Source organism: Carcharhinus amblyrhynchos, chromosome 2, assembly GCF_965287045.1.
Source record: "Carcharhinus amblyrhynchos chromosome 2, sCarAmb.v2.hapA, whole genome shotgun sequence".
NCBI classification, from domain to species: Eukaryota; Metazoa; Chordata; class Chondrichthyes; order Carcharhiniformes; family Carcharhinidae; genus Carcharhinus; species Carcharhinus amblyrhynchos.
The window spans coordinates 8,068,018-8,095,706 of NC_137325.1; the positions used below are offsets into that span (position 1 = coordinate 8,068,018).

The following is a 27,689-nucleotide window of genomic DNA, read 5'->3' on the forward strand; positions in this document are numbered from 1 at the left end:
CCTAACCTGCACATTTTTGGTGTGGGAGGAAACAGGAGCACCCAGAGGAAGCCCACGCAGACACGGGAAGAATGTACAGACTCCACACAGACAGTGATCCAAAGCCGGGAATCGAACCTGGGTCCCTGGTGCTGTGAGGCAGCTGTGCTAACCACTGTGCCGTCCCATTTGTCCACCAGGTGGTGTGTCCTTTCCCTGACAAACCCTTGGTGGTACTCCCCACCCCTCTTCGCCAGCAAGGGATCTGAGTAACTGCACTTACTGATAAAGTGTTTGTGAGGCCCATTAGCCGGGAGATTGCAGCATTCAACAGGAAATCCTCTGTCATGTAGCCGGTTACCTAAACACATTTAAAAGCAAGGAAAACACAATTAAAAACAATTGCTGCCTGTACTCGCCCAGCCTAGTGGAAATTGCAGACATTTATCCCCTCTCCAAAATCAGTAAAGATCTTTGTGCAGCTTCACTGAACTAGATTATAAATAATGTCTACAAGACAGAAGGTGAGGTTCAAACCAAAACACTAATCATGCAAATAACCTTCATAATTAACTGTTGATCATCTGAAGCCAGAGATTAAAGCCTTGTTTCTTTTAAAATTATAGATAATATGAAGTCATGTTTTGGGTCTTTAGTGGTGTGGTCTGATAGACGAGTCATTTTATAACATCTTACTGAAAGAGTAAAGGCTCCAGGAGGTCATTGTGACCTATTTTTATTTCCCCTCCCCGGGAAGGCGATGGCAGAACGTTGATGTCATTGAATTAGTAACCTAATGGCCCAGACTAATGGCTCTGAGCACGTGAGTTCAAATCCCACTATGGCAGCTGATAGAATTCAAATTCAGTTAATAAAGCTGGAATTATACAGCTATAGTCATCAGTAATAACTTCACCTGAGGAAGGTGCAGCACTCTGAAAGCTTGTGATTTCAAATAAACCTGTTGGACTTTAACCTGGTGTTGCCCACCCCAGTCCAACGTTGGCATCTCCACATCATCAGTGCAGATGACCAGTTTATCATTATCGTAAAAACCCATCTGGTTCACTAATGTCCTTTAGGGAATCTGCCACCTTTACCCAATCTGACCTACATGTGACTCCAGATTCACAAGTAATGGGGAGGCGATGGCCTAGTGGTATTATCGCTAGACTATTAATCCAGAAACTCTAATGCTTTGGGGACCTGGGTTCAAATCCCGCCATGGCAGACGGTGTAATTTGAATTCAATTAAAAAAAAAAATCTGGAAGTAAGAATCTACTGATAAACATGAAATAATTGCCGATTGTTGGAAAAACCCATCTGGTTCACTAATATCCTTTTAGGAAGTCTGCTGTCCTTACCCGGTCTGGCCTACCTGTGACTCCAGAGCCACAGCAACCTAGTTGACTCTCATCTGCCGTCAGGCAACGAGGGATGGGCAATAAATGTTGGCCAGCCAGCGACACCCATGTCCCACGAATGAATAAAAAAAAATGTGGTTGACTGCTAACCATCTTGGAAACGTTCAGTTCAAGGGCAGTTTCAGGACGGACAACAAATGTTTGCGACACTCACATCCCAGGAAAAAATTTAAAAAGTGAATTTTCCTCCATTTTGCCATCAGTTTACTCCTCCCCTCCCCCCAGCCCTCCTACCACAATGGGCATTAACTAAATGGCACCCTGCAGAGGCTGCTAGTCACAAGTTAACCCGGACCTGGTAAGCACAGTTGCCCCGGTGCATCCCAACATCCATAAATAACCGCACAAGGTTTTGAGAAATTGCTTCCATTAACTGGATTTAAGATTGCTGCCAAAGGAAAAAAAAGGTGATGTCACAAAACATTTACAAAGAACCACAGCAAATGATAATAATCTGGAATATGCTGCCTAAAGGGGCAGTGGAAGGGAATTCAAAAGTAACTTTCAAAAGAGAGCTGGACATATATTTGAACATATTGCTGAAAAGAGAGACATGCTGCTGAAGTCTTCCATCTAGCACTCATCAGAACAAATGCAAGAATGTTAAGAACATAAGAAATAGGAGCAGGAGTAGGCCATCTAGCCCTTTGAGCCTGCCCCGCCATTCAATAAGATCATGGCTGATTTGAAGTAGATCAGTTCCACTTTCCCACTTTCTCCCCATAACCCTTAATTCTCCTGTCTATCAGAAACCTATCTACCCTTGACTTAAATATATTTAGCAAGGTAGCCTCCATCACTTCAACGGGCAGAGAATTCCAGAGATGTTAAATTTCAAATTAACTCAACAACTTTATATAACAGAAGAGGGTGGTGATTGGTTGGCAAATTGACTGATTGGCCACAGCCATCGCCATAGAGAATGCAATGGGGAACTACAGACTCCAGGTAATTCAAACAAGGCACACGGTTTGAACATATTCCTTTTGTTTGCAGAGGAAGGACTCCTGTTTATGATTATCATTTTCAGACAGTGTGAATGAGCCACGTTTGAGCTTGACTGATTATCTTACATTAGTTGTTAGTGTAGCTTTTAGCACACTCAGAATTGTTAAACAAAGAGACTGGGCCAAAGGGAAGAGGTGGAGGCAGGAGCAGTAAATGGAATTAATTAGACAGTCCTTCCAAATGGGCTGAATGGCTTCCTTTGTGTTGTCTTATTCTATGATTTCAAGTAGAGGTCATTCCATAGTAATCACTAGCAGGAGTCCCATCCATTCTCCCCTCTCCAAATTAAAGATATAGTGGCCAAGTGAAAATCGACCAACTCTGGTATAGAATGAAACCAGATGTTCGCACCCGCGCCTGCCTGGTCTGTTTGGTTCAGCTGCTCAGTATAATTCTACAAGCTCCAGTCCATGTATAGTCAGTAATACTGCTAATCTAGTTCTGTTATTTATTCACTTCTTACCTACTGTTACATGTCTTCATTCCTCCCTTGAGTAAGAGATCTCCCATCTGCTCAGTTTCTCTTGGACGGGGGAGAAGCAGACACCTTGACAATTTTTGACAACCGTATTCAATAGCACAAGGCATAATTGTTTAATTTCATTATTGTCACATGTATTAGTATACAGTCAAAAGTAATGTTTCTTACGTGCTGTACAGACAAAGCATACTGTTCATAGAGAAGAAAAAGGAGAGTGCAGAATGTAGAGTTACAATTATAGCTAGGAGTGTAGAGAAAGATCAACTTAATGCAAGGTAAGTCCACTCAAAAGTCTGATGGCAGCAGGGAAGAAGCTGTTCTTGAGTTGGTTGGTACGTGACCCCAGACTTCTGTATCTTTTCCCGATGGAAGAAGGTGAAAGAGAGAATGTCCGGGATGCGTGGGATCCTTAATTAATTGGCAAGATACACATTGCTTCTTTTATTTTTTTAACTCCTCTGTCCTTGATCCAAGGAAAGAGACTGGAGGCCTCAGAAGCTTCTGGCTCAGTCAAATCTCCAAAATTTTCACTGACATTTAATCATCAGTCGAACAAGAAGCAAGGACACGGTAGGACAGTGACGTGAACTAGGGAGCCTTGTACAATACTCAGTTATAAGCTGCTTCTTTAAGCTGTTTTTTTTTTACCCTCTTTCATCAAGTTGAGTCATGCTGTGTGTTGTACTCCAACTGCAGCGAGTGGGGAGGTAATTCATCGCAGCAAGCTTAAACCCATTACTTGTTAACATTATGGTTTTTAACCATTATTTAACCCGGTTACTGGGATGCCACTCATCAATACAAGTCCTTTCATACGAATGTGCAGGGTTTTAAACAGAGAATTTCATCCCTTCCTCTACGCCCACACACAAAAATAATCCCCAATCCAAACGATGCTTAGGGATTTAGTTAATTTTTTTGAAAGCCTCTCATTTGTAAAGATGATACTAGGTTGCTCTCACGGGGTGCTGGACATCGGGAGTCCGAACTAAGAGTGGTGGAGGTCAGGAAGATCAGAAAGCAGGGGGTAAAATACAGTGAAACTGGAGAGGGGAGGGGTCAAAAAGAGGGAAAGGGTAGGGCAATTGAGAAAAGGCAGAGGGTGCGGGGGGGCTGAGGTCGGGGGGGGGGGGGGGAGAGGTTTGAGAAAGTGGGGGGAGGTGTGGAGGTAGGCTTGAGAAAAGGGAGGGGGGGTTCTCTGATGTAGACAGTCTCCATCGGTCAGAACAGGAGAACGGTTAGTAGAAAGTAGATTGCAATATTTTAGCATTCTGGGGTGGATTTTGTCTCGTGCACATTGTTTGTGGGTGGGGAGGGGCAGGGGGTTGTTTCTTTAACATGGAGGGGGGGATTTGTAGCTGGTGGTGGTGGTGGTGGGTTTGAAAGACAATGTTAGGGTCTGACATTTCTCTCCCAGGATAAAGAGGAAGCTCTACTCATCTACTGCTACTCTGTCTGGGAAGGAGAGATTTGCAGTCCTGCACTCTGTCCCCTCAATCCGAGTGTCGGGAGCATTGCTCGTGCTTTAATCCTTCCTCATGGCATCTACCTAAACTGACCTTCACTTACGTACAGCGCCACGTCCTCTGGTTTCCAAGGTACAGTAGAGATCAGTAAAGGAGCAGCATGGTGGTTAGAACTACTGCCCCACAGTGCCAGGGACCCAGGTTCGATTCCCGGCTTGGGTCACTGTCTGTGTGGAGTCCACACGTTCTCCCCGTGTCTGTGTAGGTTTATTCCGGGTGCTCTGGCTTCCTCCCAAAGTCTGGAAGAGGTGCTGGTTGGGTGGATTGGCCGTGCTGAATTACCTCTTAGTGTCAGGGGAATTACGGGGATAGGGCCTGGGTGGGATTATTGTCGGTGCAGGCTTGATGGGCCGAATGGCCTCCTTCTGCACGGTAAGGATTCCATTCCATCAGCACCCAGATTTCAGTGACATAACTTTCAAACGTCCCTCGGTTACAGAACATTATTCTAACACTGCCATCTACAGGCACCCTTCTTAAACAGACTATTAGACACTGCTTTCTGCCCTCTCTGCAAAGCTCACAGCTTTCGGAATTCTGTAATCACAGTATTTACGGTACAGGAGCCCATTCAGCCCAACAGGTCTATGCTAGCACTCAGCATTAACACTGTGAACACTGAAATCCTGGAGTTGGCATCTGATTATTTCTTCTTGGAGCGGAGAAAGTAGAATGGAGGAGAGATTGGAATCTCGGAACGAGTTTGACAGTTCCTTTATGTTAATGACTTTCTGTCCCTTCAGGGCATGAAAATAACTAATCAAGCCAACAGAATTAAGAGATTTCAACATTTCAATCCCCTCCCTCCACCACCCAAGCTCAGCAGTAGCAGTGTGCACCATCTACAAGATGCACTGCATCAATTCACCAAAAATCCTTACACAGCACCTTTCAAACTCACAACCACTTCCATCTAGAAGGACAAGGGCAGCAGATACATCAAAACACCACCACCTGCAAGTTCTCCTCTAAGCCTCTTATTGTCCTGATTTGGAAATATATCGCTGCTCCTTTGCAGTCACTGGGTCAAAATTCTGGAATTCCCTCTAACGGCATTGCGGGTCAATCCACTGCATGTGGACTGCAGTGATTCAAGACGACAGCTCACCACCACCTTCTCAAGGGCAACAAGGGATGGGCAATAAATGCTGGCTAGCCAGCGATGCCCATGTCCCACAAATGAATAAAGATTTGGGAGGTCAGAGTAGCAGCAACGATGGCTGGATCGGTACTGTACTCAATCCCCCCCCACTCGATGCTGCAGTGTTCCAACCCCGGCTGTCACTAATGCAGACTGCAACATCTTCAGGGAACTCTGCTGGAGCAGAGTAAAGTTGGGGGAAGGCAGGCCATAAGGGAAGTTGCAATGTCCAGTGTGGATATTGGTGAAAAGGTAAGTGGATGAACGTTAGTGAACGGTGGTAAAGGATGGTGAACGGGTTGGTAGTTGCGCTGGGAGTGGGGACCAGTTTTGTGCTTGCCCAGTAAGTAACTACCCAGGTTGGGGAACTGTCCAAAGTTTCTGACTCAGGATCGAGGACATTCATGGAGAACCTGGGGAGCAGGGGAAATAGCCAAGTGGAAGTTGAAGCTTCCTGAGCAAACCCAACAAAGATCTATACATTAGGACATCGTAAAAAGTCTGACAACACCAGGTTTTAGTCCAACCGATTTATTTGATAATACTCACAAGCTTTCGAGGGGACTGCCTCTTCGTCAGGTGAATGGAGAGTTCTGGCCTCAGACAGAGCAGAACTCTCCATTCACCTGACGAAGAGGCAGTCCCCTCGAAAGCTTGTATTATCAAATAAATCGGTTGGACTAAAACCTGGTGTTGTCAGACTTTTTACTGTGTTTACGCCAGTCCAACACCGGCATTCCCACATCATTAGGACATCCACAGGGTCCTACAACGCACCTTCGGTCATACATCTACTGAGAATGTATAAGCTTTCTTAACTATAATAATCAGCATGAGGGACCATGACAGGTTGTTGGTGATCTGGACACCTAAAATCTTGAAGCTCTCAACTCTTTCTACTTCATCCCCATTGATGTAGGCAGGGGCATGTTCTCCTTTACGCTTCCTGAAGTCAATAATAATTTCATTTGTTTTGTTGACATTGAGGGAGAGATTATTGTTGCCGCACCAGTTCACCAGATTCTCTATCTCATTCCTGCACTCTGTCTCATCACTGTCTGAGATCTGATCCACTATGGCGGTGTCATCAGCAAACTTGAAAATTGAGTTGGAGGGGAATTTGACCACACAGTCACAGGTATATAACAGGGATAGTAGGGGGCTGAGAATACAGCCTTTTGGAGTACCGGTGTTGAGGATGATTGTGGAGGTGGTGGTGTTGTTGCCTATCCTTACTGATTGTGGCCTGAGAGTTAGGAAGTTCAGGGTCCAGTCACAGAGGGAGGAGCTGAGACCCAGATCATGGAGTTTGGAGATGAGTTTTGTGTGAATATTGGTGTTGAAGGCTGAGCTGTAGTCAATAAATAAGTGTCTGACATAGGTGTCAGAATCCTCTCTCTGGCAGTCCGGAGAATGGAAGATTTGGCCGAATAACTATTTTTTAAACAGAGGGAACAAAGCAACTGAAGTGCCCCTGTGAAAGAGAGACTTGTCAATATGCCTTTGCTGTCCTATGTTCCAGACTAACTGTATAAAATGGCAGCTTTCCTGAACCAACAAGGCCCGCACATTTACCTGTGATATCGCGTAGTTTTTATTCTGCCATATCTTCTTGGCTTCCTCTTTCTCCTTTTTGGTCAGCAGGTCAGGATTGGGCTTTATTCCAGCATTCCGAGTGTCAATCAGCTTGGTGACCAGGGCCCAAAGGCGGACTTGCCACCTCAACACTCCAGGAATGGCGTCCGCTGGGTTCAAAAGGAGAAAAACATTTCAAAAATGCTTTCACGGGATATGGACGTCATCGGCAAGGCCAGAATTTATTACCCATCCCTAAATGCTCTTGAACTGAGCCGGACACTTGGTTCAAGAGCATTTAGGGAATGGCCATCAACACGCCTTTGTCAACATTGAGAAATCCCTTGGTAGAAACACAACTAATGTTCTGGGGACACAGCAGATATTGGAATTTGAATTCAATATATAAAAAAAAATCTGGAATTCGGAGACCATGTGGGAAAAACCCATCTGGTTCACTAGTGTCCTTTAGGGAAGGAAATCTGCCATCCTTCCCTGGTTTGGCCTACATGTGACTCCAGAGCCACACAACATGATTGACTCTCAAGTGCCCTCTGAAACGGCGAGCGGGGCACTCAGGGTAACTAGGGATGGGCAATAAATGCTGGCCAGCCAGCGATGCCAATGATTAAAATCAGGGCGATGTCCTCTCTCAGCTAATCCAAACTGAGGTCAATACCTGCCCTCACCTGTCTTTTTTTCAATGATGCTTCCACATTCAACAAGACGTTCTCCTTGTACCAGCAGTTTTTGTTTGGGGTAGGGGGTTTAATTGGTGCATTCAAGCTGAAGGATGTTAATACACAGGTTTGGAAAACGCTCCCAATCCAAACCTGAAAGCTAATAAATCAATCCCAGAAAACACAGGGAAAGAAGGAAGGAGGAAATAGAGAGGTATGCCACCCCCTACCTCGGTAATGCATTCCAGCGTGAGAATTCAATGAGGTGAATGGCCTTCCGTGCTGCCAAAGTCAACACAGTAAGAAGTCTCACAACACCAGGTTAAAGACCAACAGGTCTATTTAGTAGCACAAGCCACAAACTTTCGGAGCACTGCCCCTTCACCTGGTGAGGTGCTTCTTCCTTTACCCGATGAAGGGGCAGCGCTCCAAAAGCTTCTGGCTTGTGCTACCAAATAAACCTGTTGGATTTTAACCTGGTGTTGTGAGACTTCTTACTGTGCCCACCCCAGTCCAACGCCGGCATCTCACAACACACCCAACTGTACCAAAAAAGGGTACACAACGTGGTGGCTTGAAGCAGAGGAGCTCAGTCACTTACTTTTGATGTCCCAGAGGATATCTTGCTCAGGAGGGGCAGCGTACAGGATGTACAGGCGAACAGTGTCAATCCCATACTGCTGGACCATTTCCGCTGGATCAATGCCATTGTGCTTGGACTTGCTCATTTTTTCCCAGGTGATCTGCAGTTTCTCCGAGGTTTCGGCACGGACTGGCTCGGGACCTTGGTGGTGGCGGGGGGGGGGGGCAAGAAGGGGGAGGAGTAAAATTAACTTGCATCACGCTTCATTTTTCAGACGTGTTCTGTGCATCAGCCAAAAGCGACGCAAACTTTATCCAGGTAAAACCGATTGGGTCCACTAGCTGGACTCCAGAAATAACAGAACAGACGTGTAACCATGTGAACTGGAGTCAAATCTGTACGGAAAACTGGCACAAAGCGAAATACATTTTAGTTTTTCTTTTAATTAAAACTCCTGATTGCTGCTGTCCAAAATCACGCAGTACAACCCGCTGGAGAACCCAATGGGAGTCTCAGAACGAGGGGACGCCCACAAAAAAAACTGAGGAGCATTTTCTTTACTCAAAATAATTGAGGTTCTTTCAGAATTCCCTCATCCAGAGAGTCGAGAATATTCGGGGCAAACATCGAAAGGTTTTTTTTTGACACTGTGGGAATGAAGGGAGATGGGATAGTGCAGCGGATGTCAAAGGTCAGTCACAACCTTACAGAATGGAGAAGCAGGCTGGAAGGGCCCAGACCCTCAACAGACAGAGGGGAGGAGGATTTTCTTCTCTCAGAGGGGAGTGAATGTGTGGAATTCTTTACCGCAGAAGGCTGCGGAAGCTGGGTCGTTAAGTTATTGATTATTAATCAGTAAGGGAATCGAGGATTATCATATCAGGTCAGTCATGATCTCATTGAATGACGGAGCCAACTCAACGGGCTGAATGGCCTACTTCTGCTCCAATGTCTTATGGAGTTAGAAGAAGCAGACACTCAGGATGGGAGATAAAGTGGGGGGGAAGGGTAAGGATCTATCGCCAATAGAGCACAATCTCATTCCTTATATAGCACCAATTCTAACGCAGCCAAGCAGTTGGTGTGGATCAGGGGAAGTTGGTGGTGGGTGTGAGCGTGTGAGGTTCCAGTGGTAATGATGTGGGTGTGCCGGCGTTGGACTGGCGTAAACACAGTAAAAAGTCTGACAACACCAGGTTTTAGTCCAACCTATTTATTATCATCAAATAAATAGGTTGGACTAAAACCTGGTGTTGTCAGACTTTTTACTGTGCTCCAGTGGTAGCCAGGGCTGGAGGCATTTGCACTCAATGAGTTCCCTTGACCCTCCTGCCATTTTAACTCGGGTGCCATTAAAGGTGATCTGTTCCCAGAGAGCTGAGGGCCTACTTGCAGTGGGAAAATTGTATCCTCTGCACACCATTTTAACCAGTGATCAGAATAAGGCCCACTTGATCTCCAGCCCACTGGCAAAACCCAGAAGAGTGAAAAGAAATTGGGAGCAGGTTCAACAGTAACTTCCAAACAGGAAATGGATAAATATTCAGAGGGGAAAGGCTTGCTGCGGGGAAAAGAAGCAACAGAGTGAGGCTAATTGGATAGCTCTAACTAAAGAGCCAGCACAGACACGATGGCACGAATGGCCTCCCGTGCTGAATTATTCTATTCTATCCTGTGAGCTCACCCCCATTTCTTATTATATGTCCTTTTGTTAAACCCACTCCAATTCAAATGATGATTGGAGTCTGATATTTCACAATCTTCTAGGAACAGACTGCCTCCAGACACCTGTAAAAACAGAAGTGAAATTTAAAAAACAACCGGTTTAATAATTCCCAGATTAATCCACAGGCGAAGGATTAAAGGCCAGAGTGCACAGCCAGAACAATGCACAGCTAGGAGCTCAGATAAATAAATCTGAATCACCAGTCTATTACTGTCCTGTACCACGCTTTGTATTAAACAATACCCTACATTTAATAACCATCGCAGCAAAGGAAAGCAAATGGGGGGGGGGGGTGGGATTTCCTTTTGTTGATGGGAAATAAACCTGAGCCATTGAAGGATGTGCCCCAGTGACAGTAACCTGAAAAGCCTGTCTGTGTGTGTGTGTGTGTGTGTGTGTGTGTGTGTGTGTGTGTCAGGTGCCTATCTGTAACTACAGATAAGTAGATGTAACCACGGTGGCACAGTGGTTAGCACTGCTGTCTCACAGCGTCAGGGACCCGGGTTCGATCCCCGGCTTGGGTCACTGTCTGTGTGGAGTTTGCACATTCTCCCCGTGTCTGTGTGGGTTTCCTCCGGGTGCTCCAGTTTCCTCCCACAGTCTGAAAGACGTGCTGGTTAGGTGCATTGGCTGTGCTAAATTCTCCCTCAGTGTAGCCGAACAGGAGTGTGGCAACTAGGGAATTTTCACAGTAACTTCATTGCACTGTCAATGCAAACCTACTTGTGACCAATAAATAAAAAGCAAACACGCTTGTGGTTTAGAACAAAATAGTGGCATTTTCCTCCTTTACATCCATCTGATTGGATTCGGGAAGGATTCCAGTGACATTCATTTAACTTCAATGGCCACCTACCACTGAAATCTACTTCCTCCTTCTTCAGATACTGGCCACTCGAGGCCACTCGGAATGTTTTCCCCTTGATAAGTCCGTGTACCAGGAGTTTGCGGAACGGTTCCCTGCACACAGGAAGGAATGGAGGGCACAGATCAGGCAAAAGGCAGTATTAAAATGGTCAAAGCACAACTGGTGGATGACATTTATTGAACCGTGTGTGTCTCCCTGCAGGTGAAACATTCTGAAGCGGTCAAGGTGGCCACTCTACTGAATACAAAAGCCTCACTGCCCGACTGGTACAGGCCAACTTCAAGCCTCGGGCACCGCAGAGCGGGCATGGAGCCTGGTGGGCTGTGAAATACTAAGCACTTGGAGATACTTCATGGCTGTAAGCGTTACCTTATGACCAAATGCAAGCTGTCCCACCAGATAATCATTAAGGGCAAACAGAATCACAGAATCCCTACAGTGCAGAAGGAGGCCATTCGGCCCATCAACTCTGTATCTGCAACAATCCCACTCAAACCCTATTACCAATACCCCATGTATTTACCCTGTTAATTCCCCCGACATTAAGAGGCAACACTAGCAAGGCCAATCCACCTAACCTGTGCATCTTTGGACCGCGGGAGGAAACCCGGGCTGACATGAGGAGAATGTGCAGGTCCACACAGACAGTAACCCAAGCTGGGAATCGAACCCGGGTCCCTGGTGCTGTGAGGCAGCAGTGCCACTATGCCCGAAAGGTGGTCCCAAAAGGTTCTGATGCATATTTTGTTCAGTTAAAACATTCCAATAAGAGAAAGGGAAATACAATGGCCGTGGTCAAAATATCTGTCCAGTGGGCATTTTACCAGATAAATCAGAGGAAATATTAGGTCCCATCAGCGATAAACGGGATTTGAGATAGTGCTGTAACAAACCTCTCCCACTGGAGGACACTGTAGGACACACACAGCTCACTTGCACCCCCTCGGGGCAGATGCCCAGAACTGCAGCTCGATGCCAGTCAACACATTTTGTCTACACTGGAATATCGTTAACAAACCCAAATAATCTCCCAGGCGTCATGGTGCTTTAAAAGAAAATGCACATGAAAAGTCTACTCCAGTGAGCCAGCGTGATAATTGTGTTACACACCATGTAACTCTCTGCCACAAACAGTTACACAACTGCTTGTTACAGCTCTCTCTAAAGTGGAGATACTTGCCTGTACTTCACCATGTTCTGATCATTGCAGAAATGACTGAGAAATCTTGCATAGTACAAATGCATGACAGCGTGTTCTTTCCCTCCGACGTACAGGTCTACAGGCATCCAGAAGTCCGCTAGTGTCTTGTCAAAAGGCCTTCAAAACAAGTGAACGACAGTGAGTGACAACATATTCACAGCAGATGCATTGTTTTTGGGCCTACTTGTATCGTAGAACCCCTGCAGCGCAGAGGAGGCCATTCAGCCCCTCAGGTCTGCACAAACTCCCTGACAGAGCATCTTACCCAAGGCCCTCTCCCCCCAGCCCTATCCCTGTATTCCCACACATTCACCATGACTAATCCACCAAACCTGGACACAGAATCCTACAGTGCAGGAGGAGACCATTCGGCCCATCGAGTCTACACCATCCACAATCCCACCCAGGGTACTATCTCCACAACTCCACACATTCACCATGGCTAATGCACCTAACCTGCACGTCTTTCAGACTGTGGGAGGAAACCTATGCAGACACGGGGAGATCGTGTAAACTCCACACAGACGTCAACTGTTTGCAGGCAATTTAATCCTTGGTCGAGGAAAATAATGTACACATTCCCCACTTCCCATCTTTCTGGGTTGCCAAGCAACCAGGTAAAGACCCGCAACATATCTGGGATTATAGGGTACCATCACTGCCTTACTTACCATCACTTAATTACAACCACATGGATAAAAAGTGGCATTTTATTCCCTTTACCGCAACAAAACTAATTTTTAATAGTGAGTGGCTGTCTCCCACTTGCTAAGACTTCACGATTCCATCCCCAATCCCAATCTGAAGTAAATTAGCCTGAAACCACTTCCCTGATCCAGCTGGAAAGGATAAAAGACACTTCCACTCTCAGCTTCAACACATGAAACGAGTTATTCGGCCTCGTGTCAAAGCGAACTGTAATGCTGCTTTTAAATTTTATATTTATTAGTGTCACAAGTCGACTTACATTAACATTGCAATGAAGTTACTGTGAAATTCCCCTAGTCGTTACACTCTGGTGCCTATTTGGGTACCCTGAGGGAGAATTTAGCATGGTCAATGCACCTAACCAACATATCTTTCAGACTGTGGGAGGAGACCGGAGCACTTGGAGGAAACCCACGCAGACACAGGGAGAATGTGCAAACTCCACACAGACAGTGACCCAAGCCGGGAACTGAACCCCGGTCGCTGGTGCCTGAGGCAGCAGTGCTCACCACTGTCCCACCATTATCATACTGGCACAATTAATAAGAACATAAGAAATAGGAGCAGGAGTAGGCCATCGGGCCTGCCCCGCCATTCAATAAGATCATGGCTGATCTGTCGCTGCTCAGTTACACTTTCCCGCCCTCTCCCCATAACCCTTAATCCCCTCTCCTATCAAAAACCCATCAACCCGCGTCTTAAAAATATTTAGTGAGGCAGCCTCCACCACTTCAACAACTTCAATTAAGATTCATTTGTTCCTACGAAGTGATAAATTCAGAGGATGCAAAAGAAAAAAATTCAACGCGTAAAAGGTACGGAAACACTGGAAATTCTGGGATTTGGGGGGGTGGGGGGGGAGCTGCTGGAATTCGAAAGGGTGGAAGGTATGCTGCAATTGTATAGAGTTCTGAAAAGATTATACATGCAGTACCTTGTCAAGGTCTGGAAACTACACCTTAGGATCTACAAAAGGGTTAGAGGCCGGTAGACAGAGTCACACTTTCCCTTGTGTTTAGATTATGCAATGGCCCATTTGAGGCGTTTAAGGCAATTAAAGGATTTGATAAGAGTAGAGGTGTTGGAATCTATTCCTTCCCCCACTCCCACCCTTAGTGGGGTGGTGCAGAATGGGTGGGCATAGAGCTAGGCTATTCAAGGGCCATGTCAGGGAACACTCCCTCAAAATAGCGGAAATCTGGAACTTTCTTCTGCAGGCAGTCGAGACTGGGGGCTCTACTGAAAATTTCAGGAGTGAGAGTAAAGGTGAGGTTGCCGCGGTCCCTGAACCATAGGCTGCTCCCCGCTTTGATGGGGAGAACTGACTGGGGGAGATTTAACCCGAGGATCACTACACTTCAGGTGAGGGACCAGTCGGTGACCTTTATGGGTAACCTCAGCCAGGACAGGAATTGAACCCTTGCTGTTGGCATCACTCCAGCCAACTCGGCTAACCCACGAGTCATCACAGAATCCCTACAGTACAGAAGGAAACCATTCGGCCCATCGAGTCTGCACCGACCATAATCCCACCCAGACCCTGTCCCCATAACCCCACACACTTACCGTGCTAATCCCCCTGACGCTGGGGTCAATGTTGCATGGCCAATCAAACTAACCCACACATCTTTGGATTGTGGGAGGAAACCCACACAGACACGGGGAGAATGTGCAAACTCCACGCAGCCAGTGACCAAGGCTGGGATTGAACCTGGGTCCCTGCTGCTGTGAGGCAGCAGCGCTAACCACTGTGCCGCCAAATTGCTTAAGTGAGTCTATTAAAGGGAGAAGAAAAATATAAAGCATAGTCACTTTCAAACTTACTTTTCACTATTATGAGAGTCAGTGTATCTGTAGTAATACCACGCTGAGTCCACAAAGGTGTCCATGGTGTCTGTCTCTCGTTGGGCGACTCCCTTGCACCTGTACGGGAAGAGGCAAGTTACAGATTCTGTGCTTTCCAGTACCAAACAGTCAGGGTGATTAAACCTCCCTGGGGCATTACCACCATCTGAATTAAAGATTATTCTGCTCCAAGTACCATCAGCAAGCAGCAAATTTACCCAACTAAAGAGCCACAGCAAAATGCTGGGAATCTGAAATCAAAACCAGAAGGGCTGGAGGCTCTCAGGAGGTCTGACAGCATCTGTTGGGGGTGGGGGAGGGGGCTGCTCGCCAATAAATCCACTGGGGAATTCAGGAGAAATATCTTCGACCTGTAGAGTGCTAAGATTGGGGAAATTGCTACCACAAGGTGCAACTGGGGTAACTCGCATTGATGCGTTTAAGGGAAAGCTAGATAAACGAGAAGGAGAAAGGAATAAAAGGATACAATGATGGGGTTAGATGGGGAAGGCTAGGAGGAGGTTTGCACGCAGCATAATGCCATCATGGACCAATGGCCCAATTCGGTGTTGTAACTACTTTGGAGCATCAGTAACTCGGAAAGTGACTGCTCACCTCTCCAGTGCAAACTGATCTGCTCCTTATGGTCAAGATGGATTCCTGCACTGGAGGGATTCAATGGATAGGGGGAATGGGGGATGTGAATAGCACTTTGCAAGAGCCAGCACAGCAATGATGGGCTGAATGACAAGCAGCAACTTTTGCCCATCATTACTGTGCTGGTTCTTGGAAGGTACTGAACTGGCTGTGCACCACTAACAGTCAGACAGCCACTGACAAGTAGACATGGTTGTCTTGAAAAATGTTGGTCCTTGCAACAGGGGCATCTGGAGTCAACCTGGAGTCTGCTCTTACAACAGGATTTATGGAAACCTGGCCAACCATACGCAAACCAGACTGGGGCTGATGTCACCATAACAGGTCTCCCCACACTGAAATGTCTCCCAGAATTAGCTTTGAGACAATGGGATTCTCTGCGTGCATGAAATTTAATGGAAGAATTTGTTTTATTCATTCATGGGATGTGGGTGTTGCTGGCCCAGCCCCTTCAGTGGCTTGTTTGCCCATTGCCGAGTTAGACCAGGTTAAGACATTAGTGAACCAGATGGGTTTTTACGACACTGGTATCACGGCCGTCACCTTCAACAAATTCAAATTTCACCATCTGCCGTGGTGGGATTCGAACCCGGGTCTCTGGAATACTAATCCAGTGACAACACCACAACCTACTGCTTCAGATTCTATCATTGGAACTTTGCAAAAAACATCAACGTATCTTGGTCTGAGACACCTCCTCTTCTTCACTATCGAATCACTCTATTCCTGTTTAGTGGTCTAGAATCGTGGAATTTCGCAGCACCCAGAGCCATTCAGCCCTTCTTTGTTGTGCTAGCTCAGTGCTGTTTACATCCCCGTTTCCTCTATAACTAGGGTCTTTTTCATCTGAAAATCTTTTTACAAGTTGTCACTGGTTCTGGTAGGACCCTCCATTTGCTACAAACACACAATCACAGAATTCCCAGAATGCAGGGGGAGGCCATTCGGCCCATTTAGTCTGCACTGCACCAACCACAATCCCCACACAGACCCTATTTCCATAACCCCACATATTTACCCTGCTAATCTGCCTGACGCTAGGGTCAATTTAGCATGGCCAATCAACCTAATCGACACATCTTTAGACTGTGGGAGGAAACCAGAGCACCTGAAGGAAATCCACGCAAACACGGGGAGAATGTGCAGACTCCACACAGACAGTGACCTGAGGCTGGAATTGAACCTGGGTCCCTGGCGTTGTGAGGCAGCAGTGCTAACCACTGTGCTGTCTTAATTTAATAAAAAATCTAATTCCTCCCCCTTTCTCTTTTGGTCTTGGGAGTTGTATTCTCTAGTTGCGGACTCAATCATCAGTAGAAACAGTTACTCATTCACACCAGTCACAGTTGGACATGAGTGGCAGACTACAACTTCACAAGTTTACTCTCCATTCATCATCAAAATACGTAAATCTAATCCAGAGTCTGCAGCAGTTTTATTGAAGCACCCAAGAATAATTGACTTACCTAGGGCAGGTACAGTTGAGCCACTCAGAAGCTGCCCTTAGTGGGGAAAGCCCTTTAGCTGTAAGTGTCTTAATCTTGGGTAAAAGCACAGGCAGGTCTTCATAAGGGACAGGTACGGTGCCACAAGACTGGCAATGGACAATGGGAATGGGAGTGCCCCAGTAACGCTGCCGAGATATTAACCAGTCACGCATCTTTGGGCTTGTAAGGTAACCACCAATTCCAAGGTCCCTTGCGCGTTTCAAGATGGCCTGTGTTGCTGATTGTCTATCGAGTCCCGTGAACTGAAAATTTAAACAGTCCTAGATGTATTATAATTTATTACATTTGTTTATCTGCCATCAATAAGCAGGCTCTGATAAACCCCTTTTTTCTAATGTTTGGTAGAGAAACGTTAAACCAGTTACCAAAAGTTTCATTTATTTTCAATACTAGATTTTTAACGGTGTACTAATTTCAGAATTACTAATAAACTCTCTCTCTGACCCTGGAAAGGACAATTTTATATTTGGCAAATGCCAAAATTCTCTAAGAAATTCTGTTCATTTTTTTTTAAGTTGTTTGAGATATTTTAACTTTTACCCAAATCCAACAGGAAATTTAGTGGTTTTTGACCCCTGCTTTGCTGTCTATGAGAATACTTGATTGCGATTAGCTGCCAGCCCTGCTTGATGACTGCTGGGATGCCTTGAGATGCCCCTGATTTGGCTCTAAATTTGGACGAGCAATGGGCAATCTGTGTCAGAGGAAGAGATCACTAGATTTGGGAAGCAGTCAGTGGCAAGTGTTGTTGTTTCACAGCTCAATATAAAACCTAGGCCAAAGCCTCAGTTTCAGGTCTAGATATCTGCCCATAATTTGACATGCTGACCAAGCCATTCAAACAGACACAACCTCATAAACCTTCCCAGCCTAAGGAGTCAGGTCCCACAAAGTTCAGGGAGACTCACCAGGCTAATCCCCGGGGATGGAAGGAATATCCTCCGAGGAGAGAACGAGCAGACTGGACCCGCATTTACCCGAGTTCAGGAAGATAAGGGGATGATCTCGCTGAAGTGCACAAAATTCTTACAGGGCTCCACAGGGTAGATACAGAAGGAGGATGTTTCCCCTGGTTGCGGGGAGCAGGGGGACTAAAACCAGGGGACAACGTCTCAAAGGTGAACCATTAGACTCAAAGTGAGGAGGAATTTTTTCACTTAGAGGGTGGTGAATGTTTGGAATTCTCTACCCAGGATGACTGTGGGGGCTCAGACATTCAGTGTGCCCAAGAAAGAGATCAATACATTTCTAGATTCCTGAGACAGTCAGAGATTGGCAGCACGGTGGCACAGTGGGTAGCACTGCTACTATCTCTCAGTGCCAGGGACCTGGGTTCAATTCCAGCCTCCAGTGACTGTCGGTGTGGACATTCTCCCCGTGTCTCCCTGGGTTTTCTCCTACCTGTCCAAAGATGTGTGGATTTCAATAAAAGCCAAAATATCTCAAACAATTAAAAAAAATGAACAGAATTTCTTAGGAGAATTTTGACATTTGCCAAATATAAAGTAGTCCTTTACAGGGTCAGAGAGAGTTTATCAATAATTCTGAATTAGTACACTGTTAAAAATCTGGTTACATCTTATTCATGTAACTTTTTTTCCCATGGGTTTTCACAACAAGACTAAGAGAGAACGGATGGAAGCTGTCAGCCATTCCCTGATTTTATTTTTCCCCTGTTGATTGCAATCTGGATTGGCCATGCTAAATTGCCCCTTAGTGTCAGGGGGATTAGCAGGGCAAATACAGGGATAGGGCCTGGGTGGGATTGTGGCTGGTGCAGGCTCAATGGGCCAAATGGCCTCCTTCTGTACTGTAGGGTTTCTATAATATGGGGATCTTGCGGGAAGATGGCGTTGAGGTAGAAGATCAGCCATCATCTAGTTAAATGGCAGAGCAGACTCGAGGGGCTGAATGGCCTATTGCTGCTCCCTATAGTGGAATATGGAGACCAATTCAGCACACTGCCATCAATATTGAGAGTGCAACATTGAACATAACACACGGACACAACTAATTCAAATAATAATATTAGAGGTTGACCAACTTTCCTGTCGTTAGATTAACTAATCAGTGCGAAAGGGCAGGAAATAGCAGAGTTTGTCTGCACGCACTTTGCAAAGGGGTGAAAATCCAAGGCTAACACTTCCAGCATCGATTAGACCCGTGTGTCAAAACCATAGCTCCAGCAGACACCTCACTAACCTCGGCACAATTCTGTAATCGCTCTGTGCCGTCAGGCAGGCTTTCAAAGACCTCTCGCCATTCCAGACCCAATCTTTCTGCGACTGCTGCATCCTCTGGATGGAGGCTGGGGATACCTTTATCAACAGAAACAAGAACAGTGTAGGGAAGGGAGAATTATTGGCAATGTCAAGCAACATTCCTGTCCTCAAAGTTTTGCTGGATTCAAAGACTTTGCTTTCTCCTTCCCTTGAAGTGTGACACCCCAGCCCCTTCCCTGCAGCATCCACGAGGACCATGTAGTAACCAAGGCTACAACCCCCCCGCAAACACTGATCTTAGCCAGCCTACAGGAGGCGGCGAGGGATGTCTGTCTCATCTCTTCTCCTCCCCACACTCGAGAAAGACCTCCATGTGACTTCAGTCTTTGCATCCAATGAGAAGTCTGTTGCCTGCCTCGCTGGGCACATATTTGAGCATTACTGCTGCAAATGCACTTGCAATACCCGCTTACTTTAAACAGCAAAGCAAGGGGCGCTGCCGGAGTTTAAGAGGTCATCTGATGCATTGGTCATCTTCAAGTGCCCACTACTCTCATACATTCATTGACTTGGTAGCAAATTACATCTGTTGATGTACATCACATAAATCTCTCCAGCCACCTCCTAACCATCCCCACTAAGTAGCTGATGCAACCCACGCAGGTGAGCACAGGATGTCCTCTGGAAGTGTTTCACCCGAAAGTGTATTTATATAGTGCCTTTAACATAGTGAAACATTCCAAGGTAATTTGCAGGAGTATAGTCAAACAAAACCAAGCTAGACAAGGCGATTTAGGACAGGTGAGGAAAATGTTTGGTCAAAGGATTGTCTTAAAAGAAAGAGGCAGAAAGATTCAGGGTGGGCAATTCATAAGGTCTCCCAGGCCCATTTGTCCATTCCACTGCTCCCGCCCAGGCCCAAGTGCCATACACAGCACACAGTGTTTAGCACGGATGCCTCATCACGCCAGGGATCCGGGTTCAATTCCCGCCTTGGGTCACTGTCTATGTGGAGTGTAGAGTCTGCACACTCTCCTTAAATGGGTTTCTTCCGGTTGCTCTGGTTTCCTCCCACAGTCCAAAAGACAGGCTGGTTAGGTGCAATGACCGTGCTAAATTCTCCCTCAGTGTACCCGAAAAAGGCGGCGGAGCGTGGCAACTAGTGGATTTTCACAGTAATTTCATTGCAATGTGAATACAAGCCCACTTGTGACACTAATAAATAAACTTACTTACTTTCTCTATCTTTGGGAGTGGAGCAAAGAGGAAACGTGTGAGGTTCAAATTAAAAAAATATAAATTTCAAAGTTCTTTTTTGTTGAGAAAAACTGGAATCTTTTATTTTTCTCCAAGGCTGTGAGTCATCCACTCGAAAGGAGGAAACAAATTGTAAAATTTGAACATTTGACCGAGGACAGTTATAGATAGGAAGAGTCTGTCCTTGTAACAATGTAAAACAGTCTCTAATTACCAGCTCCCTTCAATCAGGATAATGAACAAGAATGGCTGCCTTACCTATGACCGTGTCTAAATGGCCTTCAAACTCTTTCTTGGCTGAAATGACAATAGGAATCTCCTGGCCACTTAAAAGATTTACCCCCGTCACTGGCGTCTGGCAATCTTGAAAGCAAGCAAAAGAAAAGAATCACGGTGGGGGTGTGTAATAAATCACTTCTTTTCAACAATTGTGCAGGTGCTTTTTCCACAAGGAGAGCTCATCATTCACACATGGCAAGTGCAATCTCTTCTTGTGAACTTTCCCCGGAACAGTCAGAGACAATTCAGGTCCAGCAACGAGAATAATGATAATATTTCCATTTATATAGAAAATGTCTTGATGAAGGATCACACCCAACTTCACACAATAAATTAGTTCTTCAACGGCAATGAATTTGATGCAGGAGAAAAATTAAAGACAGAGAGACAAGACACGGATGGAGTGAGAGGAAAATGTAACGAGCGAAAAGGAAGGATTAAAAGATGCAGGAGTGAGTCAAGTAAACAAGACAAAAATCAGCAAGAACAAAAGGGAAGTGAGGCTGGACACTTAAATTGAAATCCATCCATCCATCCAAGGAGAAAACTGCAGCCAGTTTTGCTTGGTCATAACTTTATTCACAAAACCCAGCACAACATCTCTGCCATTTCCTTTCTCGATGTGGGTATGCCGGCGTTGGACTGGCATAAACACAGTAAAAAGTCTGACAACACCAGGTTTTAGTCCGACCTATTTATTTGATAATATACTCGCAAGCTTTCGAGGGGACTGCCTCTTCGTCAGGTGAATGGAGAGTTCTGGCCTCAGACAGAGCATATAAAGCACAGACAGTTTAGAGATTACTGATTAAAATGCGAATCCTTACACCTAACCTGCTGTTCAAGACCTGAAGTGGCTGATAACGTGAGTGGAAGGAGCACTGATCACAGTTTAAAGAGATGTGTATTGTCTCCAGACAGTACAGTAAGTGAGGTTTTGCAAACCCAGGCAAGTCACGGGGGTTACAGATAGTGCGACATGAACCCAAGATCCCTGTTGAGACTGTCCTCATGTGTGCGGAACTTGGCTATCAGTCTCTGTTCAGCGACTCATTGTCTACCTGATACGTTGCAAGAAAGGATGTCCCGAAGCATGGTACATTGGGGAGACCATGCAGACGCTACGACAACGGATGAATGAACATCGCTCGACAGTCACCAGGCAAGACTGTTCCCTTCCTGTTGGCGAACACTTCAGTGGTCACGGGCATTCAGCCTCTGACCTTCGGGTAAGCATTCTCCAAGGTGGCCTTCACGACACACGACAGCGCAGAGTCGCTGAACAGAGACTGATAGCCAAGTCCCGCACACATGAGGACGGTCTCAACAGGGATCTTGGGTTCATGTCGCACTATCTGTAACCCCCGTGACTTGCCTGGGTTTGCAAAACCTCACTTACCGTACTGTCTGGAGACAATACACATCTCTTTAAACTGTGATCAGTGCTCCTTCCACTCACATTGTCAGCCACTTCAGGTCTTGAACAGCAGGTTAGGTGTAAGGATTTGCATTTTAATCAGTAATCTCTAAACTGTCTGTGCTTTATATGCTCTGTCTGAGGCCAGAACTCTCCATTCACCTGACAAAGAGGTAGTCCCCTCGAAAGCTTGTGAGTATATTATCAAATAAATAGGTTGGACTAAAACCTGGTGTTGTCAGACTTTTTACTGTATTTCCTTTCTCTTCAGTCCAGCTGCCTCCCCACTCCCACCCACCCTGTGAAAATCAGTTCTTATGCATCAGAATAACACCCTAATCTTTCTCCAATTAGTAACAGCTGCTCTCCCTTGCAACTAGGGCCAATCCTTTAAAACAGAGATGAGGAGGAATTCCTTCAGCCAGAGAATGGTGAATCTGTGCCGCAGAAGGCTGTGGAGATCAGATTATGAAGTGTCTTTAAGATAGAGGTAGATAGGTTCTTGATTAATAAGGGGATGAGAGGTTATGGGAAAAAGGCAGGAGAATGGGGATGAGAAAAGTATCAGCCATGATTGAATGGCGGAGCAGGGCCGAGTGGCCTAATTCTGCTCCTATGTCTTATAGTCTTATAGAGCATTGCACTTAATCATCACTGGATTTGCAACATTAATGCCCGTTTTGTCCTGGGTGGTGTTGAGCTTGAGTGTTGTTGGAGTTGCACGCATCCAGGCAACTGGAGAGTACTCCATCACACTCCTGACTTGTGCCTTGTAGATGGTGGACAGACTTTGGGACGTCAGGAGCCGAGTTACTCAGTACAGGACTTTTAGCCTTTGACCTGCTCTTGTAGCCACAATATTTATATGGCTGGTCCAGTTCAGTTTCTGGTCAGTGGTGTCCCCCAAGATATTGATAGTGGGGGATTCAGCGATGGTAATGACATTAAATGTGAAGGGGCAATGGTTAGATCTTCTCATGGTAGAGATTGCCTGGCACTAATATATGAAATGAATGTTACTTGGCACCTGTCAGCCCAAGCCTGGACATGGTCCGGGTTTTGCTACATTTGGACACAGACCTCATCAGTATCTCAGGAGTCAATTGGTGAACAGTGAACATCCCCACTTCTGATCTTATGACGGAAGGGAGGTCACTGATGGAGCAGCTGAAGATGGTTGGGGTTAGAGCATTAACCTGAGGAACTCCTGCAGCGATGTCCTGGGGCTGAGATGTTTAACCTCCAACAACAGCTGCAATGAAGCACCATGTCAAACCCTGCAAGGGCGGACTTACCTGTACTTAAATTAATACTTTAAACAGAAGATATAACTAGGAGGGGCAGATAAATGGACAGATCAGTCATTTCAAGTCCTTTTTCCCTGGGCAATTTTCCACATTGCCAGGTAGATAGTGGAATTCATTACAACAGGAAATGGTTGATGCCAAAACATTGAATGTGTACAAGAGGCAGCTGGATATAGCACATGGAATCAAGGGTTACGGGGAGAAAGCACAACCAAAAGGAATCACATTATCAGATCACAGAATCATACAGTACAGAAGAGGCCCTTCAGCCCATCGAGATCCATCAAAAACAGGAACTAAAAAAAATCCTACAATCCAACAAAGAAAAGAGACCAAGCTATGAACCAGAGAATTCAGAGGGCTAAAGATCAGTGAAGGGTTGTGAAATATCCGCATTTTTACTTCTTTTCCAGTACAAGGAAGACTGTTCTATCGAAGATATTTTGGGAGCAAGTCTCGTTTTCCCAATCTGCAGATGTTTTGACAGGGCATTCCCGTCTGAGCCAATGGCAACTCGCAGAAACGTGGAGCAAACACTCCAAATAACTCAGCCATAATAGGAGGTTTTTCAATAAGGAAAAAAAGGGGATATAGCCTGGTGGATGGAGGAGGGGGACATTCCTGTCTACTGCGGTCAATCATCTTTCTTGTCAGTCTGAATGTAGCTACCAATCCTTTGGAAAAATGAACTAATTTCTACTGGAGATGGGTGGGCGGAGAGAGAAAGGTCACACTGTCAACACTGTGTCTTCTGCTGACAGAAGGAAGAACATTCCTACACGCAGTTACTCCCTGACAGAGACAGGGTCTCATGACAACAATTTCCTCTAGTTCTGTACTCAAGAACAAACAGATTTGTGGAAACTAAATTCCATTGCATGGAAATAGCTGCAATTGTAATTTCCTGTTCAAACACCATCGCTTGCCAAATGTGTCCTTTTTCCCAGGACCGCCCCCCCGACAATGAGCAACGTGCAGGTTATTGTATTAATAGCATTTCTACAGTAGAGTAACTTTGCCAAATTATAAATGGACAGAGAACAATGGAATGAACACACCATTTTGCTGCATTGGTACCACAGAAATACCAGTCACCTGTTAGAACCATCAAATCCCTAGAGTGCAGAAAGTAGGCCATTCGGCCCATCGACAGAGAACCCCAGCCAGGCCATATCCCCATAACCCCACTTATTGCCCTGTAAATCCGCCTAACTTGCACATCTTGGGACACCAAGGAGCAATTTAGCACGGCCAATCCACCGAACCCGCACATCTTTGGAGTCTGGCAGGAAACCGGAGCGCCTGGAGGAAACTCACACAGACATTGGGGGGTAAATTCCACAGAGACAGACAGTCACCCTAAGGCTGGAATCAGACCTGGGTTCTTGGTGCTATGAGGCAGCAGTGCTAACCTCCGTGCCATGTTTATATATAGAATCCTACAGTGCAGGAGGCCATACGGCCCATCGAGTCTGCACCGACTGCAATCCCACCCAGGCCTTATCCCCATAACCCATGCATTTATTTACCCTAGCTAGTCCCCCTGACACTAAGGGGCAATTTAGCATGGCCAATCCGCCTTACCCACACATCTTTGGACTGTGGGAGGAACACAGTTAAGAAGTCTACTGGTGGCTTTTGCTACCAAATAAACCTGTTGGGCTTTAACCTGGTGTTGTGAGACTTCTTACTGTGTTACCCTAGTCCAATGCTGGCATCTCCACACTGTGGGAGGAAACCAGGGCACCCGGAGGAAACCCACAGACACAGGGAGAATGTACAAGCTCCACACAGACAGTGACCCGAGCTGGGAATCGAACCCGGTTCCCTGGCATTGTGTGTTATATATCTTCAGATGTCGTGTAACTGCTTCATATTAACTTCTTGCCAATATGATTTGTTCTGTCGGCCACAGATAAGGCTGAGTGGAGGGAAAAAATAAAAATGCTGGGAGCAAGCGATAGCAGCTTCAGTAATAAATATACAGAGTCCTGTCACTGGAATACTGCAATCCACTTAATGCTCGTGTGTCTCACATGTTCCCTACAATAATTTGTGCAACACCACCAGGTTACAATTGTACTGCAGCCCAGTGGGAAACTGTCCACATACAGCTCCATGGAGGTTAAAGCCCTCTGTTCTCATTCCGCTCATTTCATGAGCTTAGCTACCAGAAGCACAAGCTTGAGGAACTAGGACCAGCTTCTGGGTTAGAAGGGCACTCATGGTGGCTTGCCTGTTCCTTTGGCCAAACCCTGCCAGTGTCTGGGGAGGAATGGACAGATAAAGGGATGAAGAACAGATAAAATATCCATAAACTATCACAGAAGCGGCTCTGATCGAAGGATCTGCCACCTGTTTGTGGTCGCACCATCTCAAGCCCACGCGTGAAGCATCTCTCGTTCAGCCAGGGGTGCTACAGGTCACCTGAGGGCCCTTAAGTGAGGAAGGGGGAAACTGGCCCAGGTTCCTAGTTCTGGACACTATCCAGTCAGCTCCACACAGACGTCAACAGGGTCAACCAGCCAATTCTAATCGTCAGGTGGGGTGAGGGGAGTGTGGGTTGGAGGGAGGGAGGTTTAAACCCAAGTCCTGAAGAAGTCATTCTTGGATTGAAAAGGTTAACTCTGATTCTCTCTGCAGAGATCCTGCCAGGCCTGCTGTGTTTTTCAAGCACTTTGTTTTTATTTGTGAATAAAGCTATAGGAAGATTTGAGCACAAAACACCTTCAGTCAGGATAGAAGGGCAAAAAAAATGGAGGATGAAAGAAATGGGCAGTCAGACACAGTGACAAAACAGCACAAGTGAATGCTATTCCCCTATTTGCCACAACATGATCCACAACACACAAATTAAGTAAGAAACGCAACCATTTCCAGTTCCCTGGACTGTAAGACTACCAGAAGGATGTGGAGGCTTTGGAGAGAGTACAGGAAAGGTTTCCCAGGATGGAGGGTATTAGCTATGAGGAGAGATTGTTCCCCTGGAAAGACGGAGGTGGGGCGACTTGATAGAAATTCATAAAAATTATGAGGGGTATGGATAGGGTGAACAGTTGGAAGCTTTTTCCCAGGGCAGAAGAAGTGACAATCACAAGGGGGCACACGTTGAAGATAAGGAGGGAAAGGTTCAGAGGAGATGTGTGGGGGAAAATTTTTTTTTTTTTTACACAGAGGGTGGTGGGGGCCTGGAATGCACTTGCCAAGTGAGGTGGTCAAGGCAGATACGCTAGCAACATTTAAGATTCATCTGGATAGACACATGAACAGACTGGGAATAGAGGGATACAGGCGGTTGGTCTAGATAGGACAACATGATCAGCACAGACTTGGAGGGCCGAAGGGCCTGTTCCTGTGTTGTACTGTTCATTCCTGTGCTTTGTTCTTCTGTAAGCCTTTGCACTATTGGTTTTGTGCAGGTTTAGGAGGAGAAATGAGAGATGTAATTTGGGACTATTTCGGTTTCAACCACACAAGATTAACATTTTGGAGACAGTTCAGAGGAGTTTTTATTCGACTGCTACCTGGATTGAGCGTGTTGTCCTACGAGGAAAGGTTAGACACAGTGGAAGAGAAAGAGGTGACTTGTTTGAAGTATAAAAGTATAATTGTCCTGCACAATCTCAACAAGATGGACACAGAAAGGATGTTTCCTCTTGTGGCTGAGCCCAGAACTAAGGGGGGGGGGGGGGGGGGGGGGGCACTGTTTCAAAGTTTGGGGTCGCCCTTATAGGACTGAGAAGACAAGAATTTCTTTTGTCTCAAAGGGTTGTGTAACTTTGGAACTCTCTGCCTCAGAAGGCAGTGGAGGCAGGGTCATTGAATATTGTTTACGATGCAGATAGATCGATTGCTTTGGCTAGCAGGGGTAGATGGGAATGTGGAATTAGAAACACACACACAGATCAGCCATGATCTTATTGAATGGCGGTGCAGGCTCAACGGGGCAGATTGGCCTACTCCTACACCTATTTCATGTATTGGTATTATTTCTACACTGAGAACCACTAAAAACTTTTGCTTAAAGGGTGGCATGGTGGCATAATGATTAACAGTGCTGCCTCACAGCACCAGGGACCCAGGTTCAATTCCCGGCTCAGGTCACTGTCTGTGTGGAGTTTGCATGTTCTCCCCGTGTCTGTGTGGGTTTCCTTCAACAGAAAGGCATGTTGGTTAGGTGCATTGGCCATGCTAAATTCTCTTCAGTGTCCCTGAGCAGGCACTGGAGTGTGGCGACTAGGGCATTTTCACAGAAACTTCATTGCAATGTTAATGTAAGTCTACTTGTGATGAATA

General features: G+C 46.0%; 1 protein-coding gene across 1 annotated transcript in view; it reads right to left on the bottom strand.

Moving 5' to 3' along the window:
• lars2 (leucyl-tRNA synthetase 2, mitochondrial) overlaps positions 1-27,689 on the bottom strand; it is an 83,642-nt gene that overhangs the window by 25,509 nt on the left and 30,444 nt on the right. The window contains exons 10-18 of the mRNA XM_080201844.1: positions 20,649-20,753; positions 19,114-19,229; positions 16,870-17,153; positions 14,726-14,824; positions 12,173-12,310; positions 10,981-11,084; positions 8,417-8,599; positions 7,136-7,305; positions 263-340 (exon numbers count right to left, since the gene is read on the bottom strand). Coding sequence (XP_080057970.1) covers positions 263-340; positions 7,136-7,305; positions 8,417-8,599; positions 10,981-11,084; positions 12,173-12,310; positions 14,726-14,824; positions 16,870-17,153; positions 19,114-19,229; positions 20,649-20,753 — 1,277 coding nt within the window. The remainder of the gene's footprint in view (positions 1-262; positions 341-7,135; positions 7,306-8,416; positions 8,600-10,980; positions 11,085-12,172; positions 12,311-14,725; positions 14,825-16,869; positions 17,154-19,113; positions 19,230-20,648; positions 20,754-27,689) is intronic.